Here is a 19,500-nt window from a genome sequence, read left to right as displayed (position 1 = left end):
AAATTTCCAATGCCACCTGATTTTTGGATTTGAGTGAAACATCATGTGGCATTCCCTCTTCCAACAATTTCCCAAATGTTTATTTTCCAGGTGGCCTGGTGTTGGTTGTGTACTGGGCCTGCACACACATACCCTGACCGGGATGGCAGGACAGAAGCCATTTATCCTTTCTGCTTACTTATCTTGAGGTGAAGTTGTAGGGACTGGACAATAAATACCAGATAGCAGGAGTTGACCCACTGATTATGGTCTAACATACCCTGTCTACTCTATACCATTTGATATGTCCAATTGAGTACAGAATTTACTTCTTTTCTACTTGAATTAGCAACACTTATTTTCACAATAGGTAAAAAGTATATCTGATTCAGATGTGGTGTGGTCTTCATATACTAAGAGTTGTCACAATCCTTGGACATTTTTCAGATGCTCTCTGAAGGATGCTCTTCTAGGTAAATTTTGCACTGGTCTATTCTTCATTTCACTGTGGAATTCTGGCTATTATGTGAGAGCAGGCAAGGTATTGTCTCAGAAGTTATAATTTTCCTCAGTTAATAATGTATTTCCAAAGGAAAACTTTCCTTTTTTCATGCTTACCACCCTTTCTCCCTATTTGATAGAGGGTTGTTGCATGCTGGAGTGCAGCTGTACAATGATAAGTCGCTGGGGTAGGTGGGAGTATGAAGGCTAGTGGTGAGTGAAAACATTTTGCATATAAAGGAGGTAAATATCTCAGAAATACATTTTCATTTTAAGTATTTTCAATTCAGTGATAAAACATGTTGACTGTGTACTGGAATTTTATATTAATAGTCAAGAGGTTTTAGCATCTCATTTACAGTTATTATGGGGTTAATTTATTAATGTATTTACAATTTTGTTGTGATATGATTTTGGCATTTAACATCTAGATTTTAGTCCAAAACAGTTATGAGGTTTTACCACTGGGTTCTAATAAAAAAATAATGTGATTTATTAACCAGGCTTATTTTTTTAACACAATGCTTTTCCTCTTAAGAAAATCAAAGGTGTTCATAAAAAGTGGCACTAAAAGTGAAGAAATTAATCTGTTTCTGATGTTTATTGATTGAAGCTGGATTTTCGTAGGTTTTGGGTTTCTGTAACTGCATCCTTTGTCAGATGAAAAAATATGTATTCATAACCCTCTCTCTCTCTACCTAATATAAATATACTGGATATGGGTTAAAACTTACAGTATGTTGAATAACACAATCTAATAAATAACCTGAATGTATCTGGAATAATGTACAAGAGAAACAGAAGTATACACAACACTTCATAGTTTGTTTTAATGTTTACTTCTTTTGATTAAAAAAAAGTGATGTTTTGTGTTGTTCATTTATTAGCACAGTGTTGATTACAGATGAGGCTTGTAGTGTAAGCAAACTAAAATGGACAGTAATCAGTTGTTTGTGTATATTATGTGGAACACAAAACATGGAGAGAAAAAAGGGTTTTAATATATATTTAATTATTAAAATAAAATTCTGGAAATTTCAAACCATTTTTAAAGGAAATATTAATTGGTTCCTGTATTATTTTTCAGAGTTAAATTGCAGTGCACTGTTTAACACCACAGAGGACTCTGAAGAACTGGGAATCAGCACCACATGTTCTTTATCATCTCCAAGTAAAACGGTGTCTCATCAATCAGTCACTTACCAGCAAGTGTTTACCAGCCAAATGCTTTCTCCAGCAGAACTCAGTCAGTTACAGATTCGCCCAACAAACAAACAGAAGACCACAGCTTCAACCACTAGTTCACTAAAACTTCCTCTTATGAATTCTTCTCATATTTCTTCATCTCGTTTATCTTCTAAAAATGATCAAAAGAAGCATTATGTCAAAACTGAAGACACTGTAAAGAAGTTATCAACATGACAGTGACAGAGTTTAGCCATGTATGCTTCTGTCTCATGTTCCAAGTCGTCCGGTGGCCTTGATTCTAGCCTTTTTTGAAGTGTTATTCATGTCCTAATGTTTTCATACTTTTCTACCAGCCATGATAGGGCTCACCTTTCCTCTGTACATCAACAAAGTTTAATCATACTATGGTGCAGTCTCAGACCACTTACTTAATGCTATTAGGTGCTAAAACAAGATCTAGATATTGTTTTCATTCATTTTTCTGTTCAGCAAAAACTCTTGTCATTTAAAGGCTACTTGGTTGAAATATACTCAAAATTTAGATTTTTTTTTTCCACATTCCATACTACACTGTTAGACCAAATATATTTTATTTATGGTATTGGTGAGATAATGGGTCATGTAACTAAAGGAGCACATTGATGTTTTATCCTTGCAATGTAGAGGAAAATAATTTATCTTGTTATTGTTTTTCCTGATGTACTTACGTACTTTGACTTTTTATATCATTTGGCCATGTAATTGATGTTTGGGTTTACTGATGGTGTGTAAATCTCCAGGTAACTTGTTAAAATGACTTTTAATTATTGAAATTATCAAAGTATTCACCAAAATTTGGATTAGTACAGCATTCTGGTGTAGTATCCATAATAAAAAATGCTTTTTTTTTTTTCTTTTTAGATAAAATGTTTTTGTTCTTCATAGAATAAGAATTCTAAGGCTGCATATGTCAGTTGAACAACCTTATATGGCTCACATGTCTAATTTAATCAATTGTTTTGTGTTAAACTTCTTGCATTTTATCACTTGCTAACTTACAATTTGTATTAAACATATTTATTTTTTGCAAGATAATGGTTATTTTTACACCGTAAGGAAGCTGCTTCTTTTTATCTAACATTTTTAGTAACTTATTTTTATATTTTCACTTTCAGCTTGTGTCTTTCAAATCCTTCGTTATAAATAATTTGTACCAAATTTTAAACCTGAATATTTTTCCAAAGATTAACTTTTTATGTCCTCTTAAAAAGATAACATATTTATTATCCCAGGCCTTACCTAATTTTCAAAAACATTTGTATAATGACTTACTATTTATCACACCTATACCCACCCACTTACACCCACTTCTCATACCTTTTGCTCAACAGACTTTTTTTTATTTGACATTCAACTTATTGTGGCATGGACCTTTTTTTTTTCTTATGATATCATATGGTAACTAGTTTGTTTTCATCTAGCTTTTATCTGTAACATAAGATAGCTTATCACACTTTTCTGTACCTGCTTTCGGGTATCTTCTCTCATTTAAGTTTCATTTTGAATGTCACATCTAGAATTTGATAATTTTTTAAAGACCTAACCTTATTGTTTTGCATGTGCATTGATGATAACTCATTAATGTACACATGTATCTAACCCTGTTATCTGGTTAACTTGTTGTACAGATTGTTGTATTGAAGATTTTATTGTTTGTGTCATAGGACATTTTAGTTGGGCATACTGTTACAGAGGTTAATTCTTTGTAATTTTTCAAAAAGGAAATGGCTGGGAACAAGATTATAGGTTGGTAAATAATGTAACACAGATGTCATAAACTGATCTTTTACTGAAGTTTTTTTAGGCACATAAATCAAATTAATTAAATACATTCTCTTATATGTAATCATCAGTAAATTGTGTTCAGTTAACACACTAATCACAGGAAGTTGTCAGTGATGTAACATAATAGTGAAGTGTCAGCTCCATTACATAGATTAATACATTAGACCTATCTAAAATATATGTTGCCACTTATGTGAATGACATACTCTGAATGTTACCAAATTATTGTAAGAGTAGAAATCTTAAAAACACACAAATTAGTAATACAACTTATAATTTTCTTTTAGACATCATAAAAAATTGTTTTGATATATTGGGCATGAACAATGACACTATTATTATGTGAAAATGAATGTATTTTAAACTTGTAATGTTTTTCAGCTCTCCTTAAAATTTCCTAGCTTTAAGTTTATTGTAAAAAATTCTAAATATAGAAGAAAATACTTGTTTCTGTTTATCTTGATCTGATAATGATAATATAAATGCTTACCAGGTGTAAGTAACTGAACAGTTGTGTATTGAGTGGAAAATTACTTAGGTGATATTGAGATTTCTTAATAGTTTACATTTGGAAAACCTCTAGGGGTAATCTTAAGACATCAGGATAAACACCTATATCTACAAACAAATGGTAAGTAATCTGGTGTTATCTGAGAAGGAAGATTTCAAGGCATGTTTATTGATATTAAATGAATGTCAGTCACCATGGTGAACTGAACATTTGTTGTAATTTTTGCCAATATATTTTTGAAAAGCAAACCAAATTTTTCACTTCAATAGCTTTAAATTTATCCCTGAGATTTTTGTTTTTGTATCGGGAAAAATCTGAAATTAATCTTCAGTCTAGAAACTTGTAACAAAAGATCAGAAGTACATGATTTGAAGCCCTGTTGTGGAGTATACAATGCCTAAAATATGATCAGAGAATGACTGTAGAAAGTGAAATCAGAAGGTCAAGAGCCTTATGAAGGTGTGCTACATAACTGAAAGAATAGATTTCCTTTCAAAAGCTGTTTTTTTCTCCCTATCATTATTATCTGGATTGCCAAGATATTAATTTATTTTAAATCACTTTCTGTTCACTTCTTCATTGAAGCACTTTTTAAAGCAATATTTTATATCAAAAACTGAAGTACTGATTTGGTGCCAACATACTTCAATGTAATGAACTGGGTCATGATTTTAACCAAGTCACTAACACGTTTCAGAAGCTGGTGCAATTCCCATCTTATTACATAACATACTTATTCATACATTTCAATGCAATAAATGTGTTAATTATAATGATCTAATTGAACAATATTTAGTTTTTGTTATAATGTTTTTAAGAGCCACAATGTTTATGGTGTACTTTAGTACTTGGAAAATGTAGAAGATAAAATTGTTAAAAGAGAAAGCTGCTGAAGAACATAATGGGGAAAATTGAAGAAAATAAGAGAGCTATGGTAGGAGAATGGCTAAAATACTGCACTTAATTAACAGTATTTTTTATGTGTTTATATCTCTGTGTAAAATGTGTGACCCAAATATTATGAACAGTTTATCAGCAAATCAGTATGTTAGTTTTTGTATTGCACATATTATTGGAAATGAGTATGTAAATGGGTTAGTTTGAAAGTGTGGTTATTATGATAACTGTTTCATGTGAAGCTACATTTTTGTTATTACTAAGTTTAGTGTGTTTTTTACATGTACAAACATGTGAAGTAAAATAATAGAAGTATAGACTGAAAGAAGTCTCGTAATATTAGCTCAACATTTTTTTATATATTCAAAAATTTGCTCATTTTTGTTTGTGTATACAAAATTCCTAATATCTTGTCAAAATTGAAAATTTTGACACTTTGTTACTTGATACAAGTAGCAGGAGAAACATTTAACTTGTTATCTTAAATCTAATATATTTCTATTTTTATTGATTTATAGGTTAGTGAGGGTTAAAAATATTAAGTTTCACCTTAAAAATTAATTTTTTTTTAAGACTGAGTGTAGTAAACTTGTGGTTGTGACTGCTGACATCCTTCAAAATAAGTCATAATGTTTTAATTTTTAATGTTCACTTGTTTAGGAAGTTACTGCTAGGTATATCAAACAGATTTGTAAAACAAGTAATATAACTTACTTTATATTATACTAACTAATATATTATGTGAATTTACATTGTTTCCTCACTAGATAATGTAGTAAGCAGTATTTCATATGTTTAGATATCTTTGCTAAATAATAAGTCTTTATTTTCCACTCTTCAGTTTTAACTTGCTTTTAACTTTGAAAGGTATGTTTTCTTTCTGGTGTTTTTAACCATTGTATCTGTTTCCATTCCCAACAGATTTTAATAAACCTTGGAAATTTGTTCCAAGTGCACAAGTTAGTCAGGCAGGAAGGTTTTAACTAAGATTAACCTAATTTCACAATAGTATGCGACCATATACCATTTAGTCTGACATCCATGTTTTCCCACTAAAGGATTAATCATAAAAATGACAGGTTTCTTTGTTTTGCTTTTGGTGGCTTAAATCATAGTAGCAGTGGTAGGTTTAAGGTTGTGTTGGCCCAGGGGCTAATAATTTTTATGGATCCCACATGCCATATAATTTTACATGAATAAAACTCAGTGGGCCCCCCATTAAGACTATTAGCCCTTGGGCTGATCCTCTTCTAGCCCTACCTAAATACACCACTGCATGTTAGAGGTTTTTGATTCTAACAAGAACGTATTGGTGGTGTTCATTGTGTTTTCTTTAACATGGAAGACCTGTGGCATGGTGATGAATATTTTAGAGCTTTTAATATTTCTGTAATGTACCAGTTCTATTTGACATGTGAGGCTTGGGGCTAGGTCATGGAAATGCTGAAATTTCTGAGGTTTCAGTTAATATCACCATTTCCAGTTTTAGGTACTCTGGAGAATATTTAGATATTCCAAGTTATCATCAAAAATCCAGTAAGTTTAGTTTATTTACTGAGTCCTTTTGGCCATTGCAGGGTTAAATGTCCTGTCATAAAGAACTGTAGCATTCTGTTAGGTAACTAACTGTATTGGTCTAGTTTGTTTTTCGATGATTTTGAGGCAGGGAATATTTGAGTGGAGTAATATATATTTATCGTTTACTGAAATGTTTTGTTGTTGTTTTTTAAAAAGTTCACCAGTCAGGAAATTTAAATTTTATTTCTTGAAGGATATGACATAGCTCTTAAAAGAACTACATCTAAAAATTGTACTGCACGAAAAACAAAAGATCTTTGCAAGCTAAAGGTGTGTACGTTAATTTAGTAAAATACAATTTGGTTCATATAAGCTACTATTTAGATTCTGATTAGCTATTCTTAGTATGTATTGTGCATCTTATAAGCAATTATTTGAAATGTTGCACTAAGATTTAATATCTTGTTAATCAGGTGAAATTCTTTTTTTGTGTGTGTTTAAAGTATCTTTTTTCATTACATCTAAAATTTAATAATTTATAAAAGAAACTTGTAAATGTTAGGCCATATAAAGGTAACTAGTTTGATCTCAAATGTGCTAGTAGTTTGTAACTTGTATTTTTTAAAAATGTTTTCATGTGAAAACCACTCTTTTTTTTTTTATCATGTGGCTTTAAACTACTTTTTTAAATAAAACAATCAGAAAATATTTATATTTACTTAAAGTGCATTGACATCTACCGAAGTAATTAGTCAGTACAAAAACCTTCCATGTTTTGTAGTCATAACAAAACTTAATCCACTTAAAGCAGTTCAAAACATTTGCTTCTTATAATCACAAAAGCATTGTACCTAATTGTTTCTAACTTATGTTTATTACAGAGAAACTCATGTGTATATATATAAAAAATAGCCATGCAATGTTTTAACCTTTTACTTAGGTCATCATCAGTCAAAAGAAATAACAATAATTTGACACTTTAGAGAATATTTTAATCTTGTATTCTCTAATGTATCAAGTTATGGTTATTTAATCTTGTTTGATGAAGGCCTAAGTAGAAGGTTGAAAGGTTGCATGGCCATTTTTATATATACACATGTAATTTTCTATAAGAAACATTTTTCTTATTTTTAAGTTCTTAAAAATTATAGGCTCAAACTAAATGAGTTTTTACACCTGCTGCTTCTGTGTATAGGTTTCAGTCATTACTTGTGAACTTTTAATAATATTACTTTAATATGTATACAAACCATTTTCCTTAAAGTGATTTGTTTTAACACTAATTATATGTGTACTAAGTACACCTATAACCATCATAATGTAATCAAATGATTTACATAGATAAAATTCAATACATTGATTCTTCAATTCTTTATCCACTGAACTTCTAAATTTTGTACTAATAATATATCTCATAGATTAATAAGTAACCACTTTTATTTCTTACTCCATGATTATATGGTGTGTTTTGATCAATTTCAACACTTAATAGTTACTTGTGGAAATGCAAGCCAAATTTCATACAGCCATCCAATGTTAGTAGATATTATTAGCATGCATATAGATATATATTAATATATTATATAAGTTTTATATGTATTAAAAACAGGTTATGAAAAATACATAACATTACTTTCACACATTTGCAAAATAAGTGAGTGGTTGTCACGTTTTATTAGAGTTATTTGGTAACTATTTGTTAAATTCACTTGTGCTCAGTTTGTTGGTTGTGTGCATGTGAAAGGTGTTTGTATTATTAACTTAGGCATGCAACAAACATTTTAAGAAAGGTAAATGTTGCATTTGATTTTTTTGTATTTATATATTTTCCACATGAAATCAAACTTGTATCAATTAATATATTTTGATATGATTTTAAAATTTGGTAAGAAAACTTTGGTGTGGAAATAGTAACTTTCTTATTAGTTGAAAGTAACTTTTAGACTAGTATTAATTAAATATTTTGGTTGAAAAACTTAAAACTACAAGCAAGAGAATGTTGCACACACATGTAAAAAAGACTGTTAGACAAAGGTTGAAGTTGTGTAAAGAAAAATACGTGTTTATCAGATATGAAAAACAAAACATTTTGCTGTTTGTACAGACATCAAAGTAGTGTTTAAAACATGCATATATAAATAAAAATAAAATGAACTCGGTCAGAAAAACGGTTTTTCTCGTTGTGGTCAGTTTGTAAACTAGATAGTCAGAAAAGATGTTTGTTCCATTTATTGATGGACTGTGTTGAATTTGGTAATGAAGATATTTAATGTAAAAGGCATGTGTTGGTTTTTGGTATTAGTATGATAAAGTTAATATACTATACTTATTTAAAGTAAGAAAGACTTGCATTACAGAAGTCACATTACTGAGTCTTAGTGATGTAGGAATTTTTATTACTTTGTAAATAATTAACACTACTTTAAGATATTTTTACTTTGAGATAAAAAGAAACTTGATGCTCCTGTCCACAGAGAAGACTATTTTGTGTGGTAAGAAGTGTATTATCAGTTTTTGGTAAAACTTGTAAATGTTGCAAATATGTGTGCAAAACTTGTAATCAGCTCCTTGTGGTCAGTGGCAATTATATGATTCGAACGATAGAAGTAGATTATCTTACTGTTTCCATATTTTATTAAGGTTTTTTGCATAACCAAGATGTTCTCAAGTTTATATTGTATGTCCTTGTGCAGTGACATGCGCTGTGCTATAAGTCTTGAAGATGCCATATTGAGATAGATTATTTCATTAATATGGCCGCCTGTATATATGAGCTCGTATAAAGTTAGTTTTTTTTTGTAAATAAAGAGTTGATTTTATAAATGTTAAGTGTTTATGCATTAGATAAGTGACTTGTCCAGTCAGAAGGTCCCATGTTGGGATAAATTATTTGATAAGTTACGCTATACTTATCTATTAATCTTTAAATTAGAATTTTGTACAACCCAAATGAAGTTTACGTATGTCTATAACCATGCATGTGTGAATTTTTTCAAAATTAGAAGACTCCAATGTGGGATAAGTTATTTCATGGATGTATCTAAATCAGCCCCTTAAAAACAAATTAACAAAATTTTTTTGTACAGAATGAAACAAGTCCTGTATATAAATAAAACCTATTTATCTACGTGAGTATAATTAGGTGGTGGACCTTGTATATCAGTAATTTGTACAGAAGGAGGCCTTGTACATAAATAAAATGTTTATTTACGTCTGTTTAAGGGAGGAGGTTTCCCATACATTTATTTGTAGGTTGAAAACTTAGTCGTTGTGTGCGAGAGACATTGCGTTGATATTTTGTACAGAAGCAGATCTTGTACGTTAATAAAGCATCTATTTACTGTGACTTGGTCAGTTTGTTTTGCACGTATCACACACACACAGTTGAATGTGCATCTGTAAACAGTCGTTTTTAAGTATGCGATAAAATTGTCACTATTGCTTATTTAAAAAGACAATTTGAATAAAAACCTTTAAGATGTCACGACTCACGTATTCGTGACTCACTTAATAAACTTAAGTTTGTTACAATATTGTTTTATGCTACATAGTCTTTAACTAAATAGAAGTATCCGTTAAATAGTTATTTTGCACGTTTTATTTATCTGTTGGCAATACTGTATAGCTGCTTTGTTCACAAGTACTTTACAGAGCCAAACATGCAAAACAATTTTACCAAGTCTGTATCGAAAGAACAATTTCATTTCGAATCACCTTAGTAACACACACGGACTACAACTATCTTTATCCCTGACGAAATACTTCCTACATCTTGTACAGTGGTTACGATACATGTTAGTTTCCAATGTATTGAAAATGCCACTTTTTCGAAAACGCCTTTTTTGTATTGCCTTATAACGGAGTTTCTAATCACTTGGCGTTGCTATGATGAATTTTCATTGCCATATATCTATAAGATGTTTCAATCACAAGAGCAGTTTACCTAAGTTAAGAAACTAATGTTGTATCGTCATGCAGTCGAAAATAATTCATTAACGTAAACTGGTATATACACCCTTGTGCAAATTAATTGAAACAAAACGGAAAATTACGATTTTTTAAATTTTTGGCGTTTTATTTCTGAAAATCCAAAAATTACGATTTTTTAAATTTTTGGCGTTTTATTTCTGAAAATCCAAAAATTACAAATTAATACACGATATGACCAACTTTATTTTTCAGAAGATCATTATTTGGCATCGAGTCCACGAGTTGACTGCAATCTTTACTAATTTTTGTATCGCGGTACCACACCTCAATTATGGCCTCAATTAGCTTATCTTTCGTAGTACAGTCTTTCTTTACAAATCGCCCAAAGATTTTCAATAGGATTTAAGTCTGAAGAGTTTCCAGGCCAGTCCAGCACCTTTATTCGCATTGTAGTCATAAAGTTCTTCACAAGTTTCGATGTGTGGCACGGAGTCGGATCTTGCTGAAAAATGCCAGATCCATCTCTTTTTTTCAATTCTGGAATGACTCTTCTCTGCAAAACTTCGATGTACTGTGGCCCTTGCATCATAACTTCTACGATATGTAAGCCTCCGACGCCATAGTAGCTGAAAAAGCCCCAAAACATCTTCAAGGAATGTTTTATGAACTGATGTGAGATTCTCGAAGTTTCTCACCTGGAGATCTGTGAACATGCAGACTTCTTTGACCCTGTACAAAAAAATGAGTCTCATCACTGAATAACATCTTCATCCATTGTTCTTGAGTCCAGTTGTTGTATTTCAAACCTCATTAATATAGTTTTTTCTTCATTGAGTTGATAAGAAGTTGTTTTTTGACTGGTCTCTTTGACATTTTAACGCAATTTCGAATGGCGTAATATTCCTCAAAATTTCGTCATATATCCCATAAATAGATCGACAGTACTACAAAACACAGCTAATGACTATTAAAGGAAATAAGCGGGTCCAGCGAACTTACACCGGCCGCCATGCTGAAAATATTGTAAAATGACCATTTGTTTCAATTAATTTCCACAAAGGTGTAAACATATATACAAGTCCATTACATGAATATGTTATCGAATTTTTAAGCTTTTTTTTGTGTGGTTTTCGTTTGAGCAGAAGTAAAACCATCGGGTATTTTGTTTTAAATACAATTTTTGAAGAGATCTATTATCAAACTTTTATTAGTTACAAAAGTTTCTCATATATGCTACACTCCTTTTTATTTCTGTAGTTTTAAAAATTAAATTTATTTTTTATGTTATCTTTATAGAAAAAAGTTTAAATGTGATATGTTTAATTATATAGTATAAAAAGTTACATCCGTCGTATTTTAGTGTTAACTCTATACCAGTATTCTCTACTAGCTGAGTTAATAAACTTGTTTGTTTTTACATTACAAAAACGTGACAGTCGGTAAGGGCTGACCTACGTATCTCCTGTAACATTTATACCCGGTATCAGTTGTCATGTTAACATTGTTTCTGTACTCGTATACTATTTAGTTACTATGTTTATATGTTGCGAAAGGACGAGAAGACCGCCAAAATTTTACACTTTACATCTCAAAAGATATATTTTACAATGAATATTAATTTCAGTATTCTAATTAGAGTCCGGTATGGTCAGGTGGTTAAGGCACTCGACTTGTAATGTGAGGGTCGCGGGTTCGAATCCTCGTTGCACCAAACATGCTCGTCCTTTCAGCTGTATGGTAGTTATAAAGTTATAGTCAATCCCACTATTCATTGGTAAAAAAATTCGGCGGTAGGTGGCGATGACTAGCTGCCTTCCCTGCTAAATTAGGGACGGCTAGCGCAGGTAACCCTAGTGTAGCTTTGCGCAAAATTCAATAAAACAATCAAAATCCTAGTTAAATAACCATATATTTAAGTGATGGTAAAATTTGTTATTAATATTAACTGGAAACCAATGATTACGAGTGAGTTAAGTATAATTAAATAACCCTTCTGTTACAAAAAATCAGTCAGCACAACTGAGTATGTGTATTTTTTTGTAGCAAAGCTTCATCGGGCTATTTGCTGAGTTCACCGAGGGAAAGCGAACCCCTGATTTTAGCGTTGTGAATCCGTAGGCTTACCTCTGTACCAGCGGGGTCCATAAGTGAGTAAGTTAATTGATATGTTTAAACAAATCTTTAACTGGCTGAAGCCAATAATCATTACAAGTGAGTAAGGTATGATTAATCCTCGTATTGCTTGTGTGGAACTAGTGATTATAAGTGAATAAAGTCCAATTAAACAAATCTCGTATTAATTACGGTATATCAGTACTGACAAACACATAAGATCTAATTAAACAATTTTGTTTATACGTAAAACGATTAACACTCCTACGAAAAGACGTTTCTAGTCCTGATTTCTCCAAGCCCGTTCCCCTGGCTGTGGTTTCGCTAGATAGTAGATAGGGACAGTGGGAATCTCGTTAATCCATTCATTAATGGATTTAAATGGCAATTTCATTTAAATACAAAATTATTAGCCTAATATTAATAACCTTTCAAGTTGCTCTGGGGCCTATTAGGCCCCACTTTTCGTAGGAGTGTTAATTAGAAATTAATAAGGTCTAATAAAACAAATTTGTTACTTCCGTGAAACCAATGATCGCAAACGAACAAATCTAATTAAACAAATTTTATGTTACTTATTTAATACCAGTAATTTGAAATGATTGATTCTCGTAAGACAAATGTCATGTTACGTGAAACCAGTAATCACAGGTAAAGCCTGATTAAACAATGTTTGATTGGGGCATAGGTACGAATATTTTCGTTCCTGGTGGTCACACACCTGGTAAACCTGACATTTAGCAAGTGGGGAATGATCAACATAATACCTAGGAGACTTCTCCAAACAGGAGAAACTTATAGGAACAAAAGCCATCTGAGGGTATATTCTTTTGAGAAGTGATTTAGTTAGGATAATTTCCTTCCGGCTATGGATAAAACTCAATGTAAATTAAATGATAATTTAAGATGGACAAGAAAAACAAGGTTTGTTAGGCAGATTTATCCAGATTGTATGTAATAAATTCTTTCGGATTTGACCAGTTTATCAGAAAGATAACAACAAATATAAATTACACCATCCTATTTTAAATTACAAATCAATTATTTTTAGTTATTTTCACCGGAAAATTAATTTGAAAATCGGTCTAAGTTCGACTTAGTTAATAACTATATAAACTTGTTCTACAGTTAATGTTTTTAATCATAAATGTTTTCAAGTGGCTCAGTGGTAAGTCCGAAAGCTTTTATCACTAAAAACCAGGTTTAGATAACCGTAGTATATATAGCGAAATGTGTAGCTTTGCGCTTAACTAACTACAAACGAACAAACCTACAAATATTAAGTTGACGAAGTTTTTAACGTAACTTTTAGTTTTACTGGTTTGTTTTTACTTTAAACAATCCTCGCATGAAACCACATTATAATACTCGTGTAGTTTAATCTGTGAAACGTAAACTCGTAACTAATGTTAAACTAACCAAACTAGTTCATATTAAAATATAATTAGGGTTAGATCGATTTTTGAAAAAATAAAGACTTAACATTTAAAATCGAGTTGTAGAGGTAATAAATGGTTCACTTGAAAATTATTAATTACAAACTGATTTCATGTTCCTACTTTATTTTAAACATAAGGTAGTTTTAATGTGATGATTTTCTTTCGTAACGCCTCTTTTCAAAAAAAGACATTCGGGAAACGTTTACATTTTCAACCTTATTTTTCGACCCCTCATGTTAGATAAAGTCAAATACGGAACGAAAGTTATTTTAAATCATTTTGTCTACAGCAACTAGGCGTGTATTAGCGTCATATATTCTAAGCCTAACAATCAAAGTACAACATGAAAAATATAGCTCATTATGTGTTTTGAATAGCCTCTTAATTTATTCACTTGCCTACCTTGTATCTGTTATTTCCGAGTCCAACCAAATATTTCATTAAAAGCAGGTAAAAAAGGAAAGTTGACATTCTTGAAGCGGGACAGTGCATTTCAAGCTGAAATAAATACATTAATAATTTAGATGGTGATCAGTAACATGAATAACGAAACTGTCTATACTTTCCTTGGTTTTGAAGAAAACGCAGAGTTCAACGGTTATAACATCACACAATAAACTAATAAACATGCTGAATTACAATAAAGGCACACTGTAGGACATCAAACTACCTAATATAATGAATTATACTATGCTACAATCTTGGCCACTAAACTACATAAATAATATACTTAATTACACTAAGATACAAATTAAGTTAACAAACTATGTAAATAATATGTAAATTACACTACTCCCCAAACCAGGCCCTTCAAAACACGTTAATAGTGCTGCAATCTGCGTTTGTGTTAAGTATATTGATTTATCGATCTGTGTTTTTTATTGTTAATTTGTTTTGCACTTTTTGCACAATATCGGTTAAGTACGTATTTGTATGTGTATTAAAACACACACACAAAGTGCACAGGAGCCGTATTTATGTTTAGTTATGACCTTTGACCCATTTTCAAGTAACAAATACATGTACTTCCAACATAGTGGTTCAGTTGTAAGGGCGGATATCGTTTAGCGGATCTTGGGAATCTGGCCCGACGAGACCTAACTATATACCTTATATCTGAAACCGATTTTATTTTCGTAAGTAAACGTGAGGAGGGGAGACGGGTGGGTAAGGCTTACGGAATGGTATATAACCTATATATTTTACTTATTACTTGACGGTGTTTCAGTAAACACCTAGTCATAATAAAACACCTACAAAGTAATCAGAATGTGTAATTGAACACACTCTTATTTTTCAGTATCTTTTGAGATCGATAACACACAGTCTCTGTGTAGCAGCGCCACCTGACCCGTGATTACTATAAAAAGTTATAGCGCGAAATGTTTACAAATACAACGGTAAATGACAAGAACAATAAAAACAAAACAACATGGTAAATTCTTGTTACGTGTTTAAAAAACGTCCCAGGGACTTGTACATAACTGATTTATTTAAGAAAACGGTTTGTTTCTAACTAAGCACAACGATATACAATGGGTTATCTATGCTCTTCCTACCACGGGTATCTAAAGCAAATTTCTAACGCTACTAATCTCGCGAATTTACCACTATATCACTGGGAACTGTAGTGTAAACAGTTTGTTTTTTTTAGAGCGAAACCGCATTGGGCTAAATGCTGCGTCCAATGCGGGGAATCCAACCCCCGGATTTTGGAGTTGTAAGTTTCTAAACTTATCGCTATTCTCCCAGGGGACTTATGGGAACGGTAAACAAAACAAAAACATATTGTTAGAACAATAAAATAATACATTTCTGTTAGTAATTTAAAACTTGAAAATTTATTTTACAAAAAAAAAAGTATTACAAACATGTTTTTTAGGTACAAAGATGTCCTCTAGTAGCTCAGGGGTAAGTCTGGGGGTTCATACCACTACATACCAATTTTTGATGCACGTAATGGGTCCATCACAAACACCCAGTTGTGTACCTTTGTGTACACTGGCCAAAAGTGTTCTGGTTGTTAGCGTACCCGGAATGTGAATCTAAGGGTTCATGGTTTGCGTTCAACTTTTGCAAAAAAAGTATTCCAAACTTTTGGGGTAACAACTGCGTTTAAAGAATGAGGAAAATCCCACTATTCGATTAGACAATAATAGCTCAAAAGTTGACGGTTGGTGTTGTTCAGTAGCTGTCTTCCGTCTAAGGTCGTTTAGGCTCAAAGAACCTTTGAGCAGTTATGCGCGAAAATTAAATAAAGCATTACAAATAATAAACTGTATATTAAACTAGTTCTAAAAATAGCTCACAATCTCTTGACTGTTGCTCCTAATAAGTACAAATTGTGATAGTAATTTGTGTAAGTACGTGTTGCATTGGTTTTGGAATAAAGTAAAAAAGTTTATCACCTTATTTCTGGGCCAGTATGGCCAGGTGGGTAAGGCACTCGACTCGTTATCTCAGGGTCGCGGGTTTGAATCCCTGTCACATTAAACATGTTCGCTCTTTCAGCCGGCGGTCCTTTTACTAACGAATAGCCTAAGAGTTGGTGGCGATGACTAGCTGCCTTCCCTCTCGTCTTACACTGCTAAATGAGGGACGGCTAACGAAGATAGCCCTCGAGTAATTTTGCGCGAAATTCAAACCAAAAACTACATTTCGACGAATCATCACCACAGTAGGGCATGTAAATTAAAAAAAAAAAAAAATCAAAATTTCTCGAAAAAAAGTCACGTATGGAAATATTTAAAACCTAAATCTAATTTAAAAATTATCAAATGAAATCAGCTAGTTTGTTTTTCCAACTAGAGTTCCTAGTTTATTTTCAAATTTCATCATATTTGCACCGACAATTATAGAATTAATAAATATAAAAGCCCTGCCCCACCAGTAGTTATTTCGGCGGACTTGTAATCATAAAATATGGTTCCAATATCGCAGTGGTTCCCAACCGTTTTTATGCCCCGCACCCCTAAAAATTTAATATGTTCTCGCACCCCTCACAGTAATTATCTATTTAAGAATAAAGGTGAAGGTGGCCAAAACAAATGTTATCTCACACCCCTTGGGGGTGCGAGCACCCCTGGTTGGGAACCACTGCAATATCGTGATGAGCACAGCAAAAACATGGCCGTAACTAGCTATGAGTTCACTGAGATTCGTATCTCAAAAATTTAAAAGTAAATGTAACACACTAAATTATTTAATGGGAAAATGTTTAAGTTAACCCTATGTGCTTGCCACTAATTGTACTTCAGGTACATTTCCAATCTCGCTATAGGCCAGCCATGAGCACAAATATCTCTTTCTGAAGCTTTGTGCTTAACCAATAACTAAAAACAAACGAAAATCAACCTTTCTCAGTATGTGTATAATAATTAGTATTTCCATAGATGGTGCGAAATATAAAGGGGAAGTTAATTTCTCTCTATTTAAGTTTTGAAAATCACATCGTCTTATTTAATGGTCATATTTCTGAGACCAAGGGCTTTCACCTTGAGTACATGAAGGTTAGTACCATTTTCACCTAATATAAATTTTCGATAAGTTTACAATTTCTACAACTTGTCTTGTAATATAACTTGCCATAAGCAAATAAAGATTCTAAAATTAATTAGATTGCTGGAAACAAAATAGTTGAAAATATAAGTAGGGTAATTTAGGTATTGTAATGCTCGTTTTTTTTTTCTATTGTCCCTGATTGCTATGACAAGTTGGTCAAAATTGGCTTAAATTGCCGGTCTGTTTGTAAAATAGATAAATATAAAAACAGTGGGAGAATATCCCGGATGTCAATTTAGTTCTCTCACACATTTTGTTTCCGACGCCTATGTAGTTATTTATTATTATTATAAAATATTACGAAAAAATCTAAGATTCTCTATTATTTTATGTACTTACAAAAACTTTTTTTCTTTTAAATAGAAACCATAAGTTGTTATTTTTTCTTAAAATAGTTGTTATAAATAACCTTTATAAATTATCTCTAGGACATTTTGCAAGCATAAACTCTCCAGCTTGTGCTGTAGCTAACAAATGCAGTATGATCTACAGTATGTGACTAAATTATGTTGTTTTAAATCATGATATAAAAGTTTTTGTTGCCTAGTGTTTATGAAGAAAAAATGAGTGTACACATTTTTCTTCAATATATCAATGAAGTTAGAATTTCAGGCTTTGAATAACGAATAAAGGATGTTAAGCATAATAAACTCATAATATGAGTCATATTGGTGGTGCTATTATTTGTTTGTTTGTTTTTGAATTTCGCGCAAAGCCACACAAGGGCTATCTGTGCTAGCCGTCCCTAATTTAGTGTAAGACAAGAGGGAAGGCATCTAGTCATCACCACTCACCGCCAACTTTTGAACTACTCTTTTTACCAACGAATAGTGGGATTGACCCTAACATTATAACGCTCCCATGGTTGAAAGGGCGAGCATGTTTGGTGTGACGAGGATTCGAACCTGTAACTCTCAGATTACGAGTCTAACGCCTTAACCGCCTCATCATGCCAGGCCCTGGTGGTGCTAATCGAACCCTTAAAATATTAATTATGTTTAAGTCTGCTTAGAGTGGTAAGGTAATATTTTAGTTGCATTTTAAACATAGTAATTTGTTTGTTAGTTAAAGATTACGTTACTAGAAGGTTCAAATTTGACGTCAAGGTTTGTTCTGACATATTCGAATGGTGATTATAAATATGAAATCGTATTGAAACGTAGAGTTAGTTAAAGAATTATGCACTTGTTTTAAGATAGAGATTGAAATAATGTGTTAGTTATCATGGTTTCTTTGCACAAGTAAATTGCTTTGAACTTGTGTTAGTCCCACAACTGTCAGAGAGGTGAAAGTCATTTGTAACGTAAGCCTCAAATAGTTCAAGTTAAGGAGGAAATAAACTGATATATTCTTATTAAGTGAGCTGGATGTTGCATTATTTTTATTGCAAAAAATGAAAAATGTTACAAACCATAACATTAAAGTTATAATTGTTTCTGAAAAACACAAACAAATTTGTATAGGTATGATAAAAGATAAGTTACAGTTATGTGGTAGTATAGTTTTGTCTTAATAATATAAAACATGGGATTGTGGGATAATAAAGTACATGATTTTTATGACTGAAAATATCGTGGTACGCAAAGCTCAGTTCTTGTGGTCAAACTATACTCCACTTTCTGAAAATATTTTTCTCTTTTTTTTTCTAATATTTTGTTTATAAATTTGAAAAATTATCGAGGCTTGTTATGGTGTAGTGGTTAGGGCGCTCGAGTCGCAATCAGCGGGTCAGAGGATTGAATCTTCATCAGTGATCATGTTAATTCTTTCAGCCATGAAGGTGTTGTAATTTACGGTCAATTCCACTATTCTTTGGTTAAAAAAAAGTAGCTCAACAGATGTATGTAGATGGTGTTGACTAGCCGCCTTCCTTCTAGTCTATCACTGATAAAGTAGGGACGGTTAGCGCAGATAGTCCTCGTGTAGCTTTTCACGAAATTAAAACCTGATAAGTTATCAAGATAATGTGTAATAATATTTTCTGCACACCCTTTCCTCTATCCATCTCTATCAAAATATTACTAACAACTTGTTACGCTG

General features: G+C 31.9%; 1 protein-coding gene across 4 annotated transcripts in view; it reads left to right on the top strand.

Annotated features, from left to right (window-relative positions):
- The window catches only part of LOC143251125 (uncharacterized), a 73,736-nt gene extending 63,975 nt beyond the window's left edge, over positions 1–9,761 (top strand). For 3 of the 4 annotated variants that reach the window (XM_076502499.1, XM_076502498.1, XM_076502500.1), the window contains one exon: positions 1,568–9,761. In XM_076502499.1, the coding sequence (XP_076358614.1) occupies positions 1,568–1,902 (335 nt within the window). In that variant the 3' untranslated portion in view covers positions 1,903–9,761. The remainder of the gene's footprint in view (positions 1–1,567) is intronic. The other variant, XR_013028508.1, reaches the window with a different exon arrangement.
- The last annotated feature ends 9,739 nt before the right edge of the window (positions 9,762–19,500 follow it).

Source organism: Tachypleus tridentatus, chromosome 5 (assembly GCF_004210375.1).
Source record: "Tachypleus tridentatus isolate NWPU-2018 chromosome 5, ASM421037v1, whole genome shotgun sequence".
Taxonomy (NCBI): domain Eukaryota; kingdom Metazoa; phylum Arthropoda; class Merostomata; order Xiphosura; family Limulidae; genus Tachypleus; species Tachypleus tridentatus.
The sequence above is the reverse complement of the archived record's forward strand: the minus strand, read 5'-3'. Positions and strand labels throughout refer to the sequence as shown.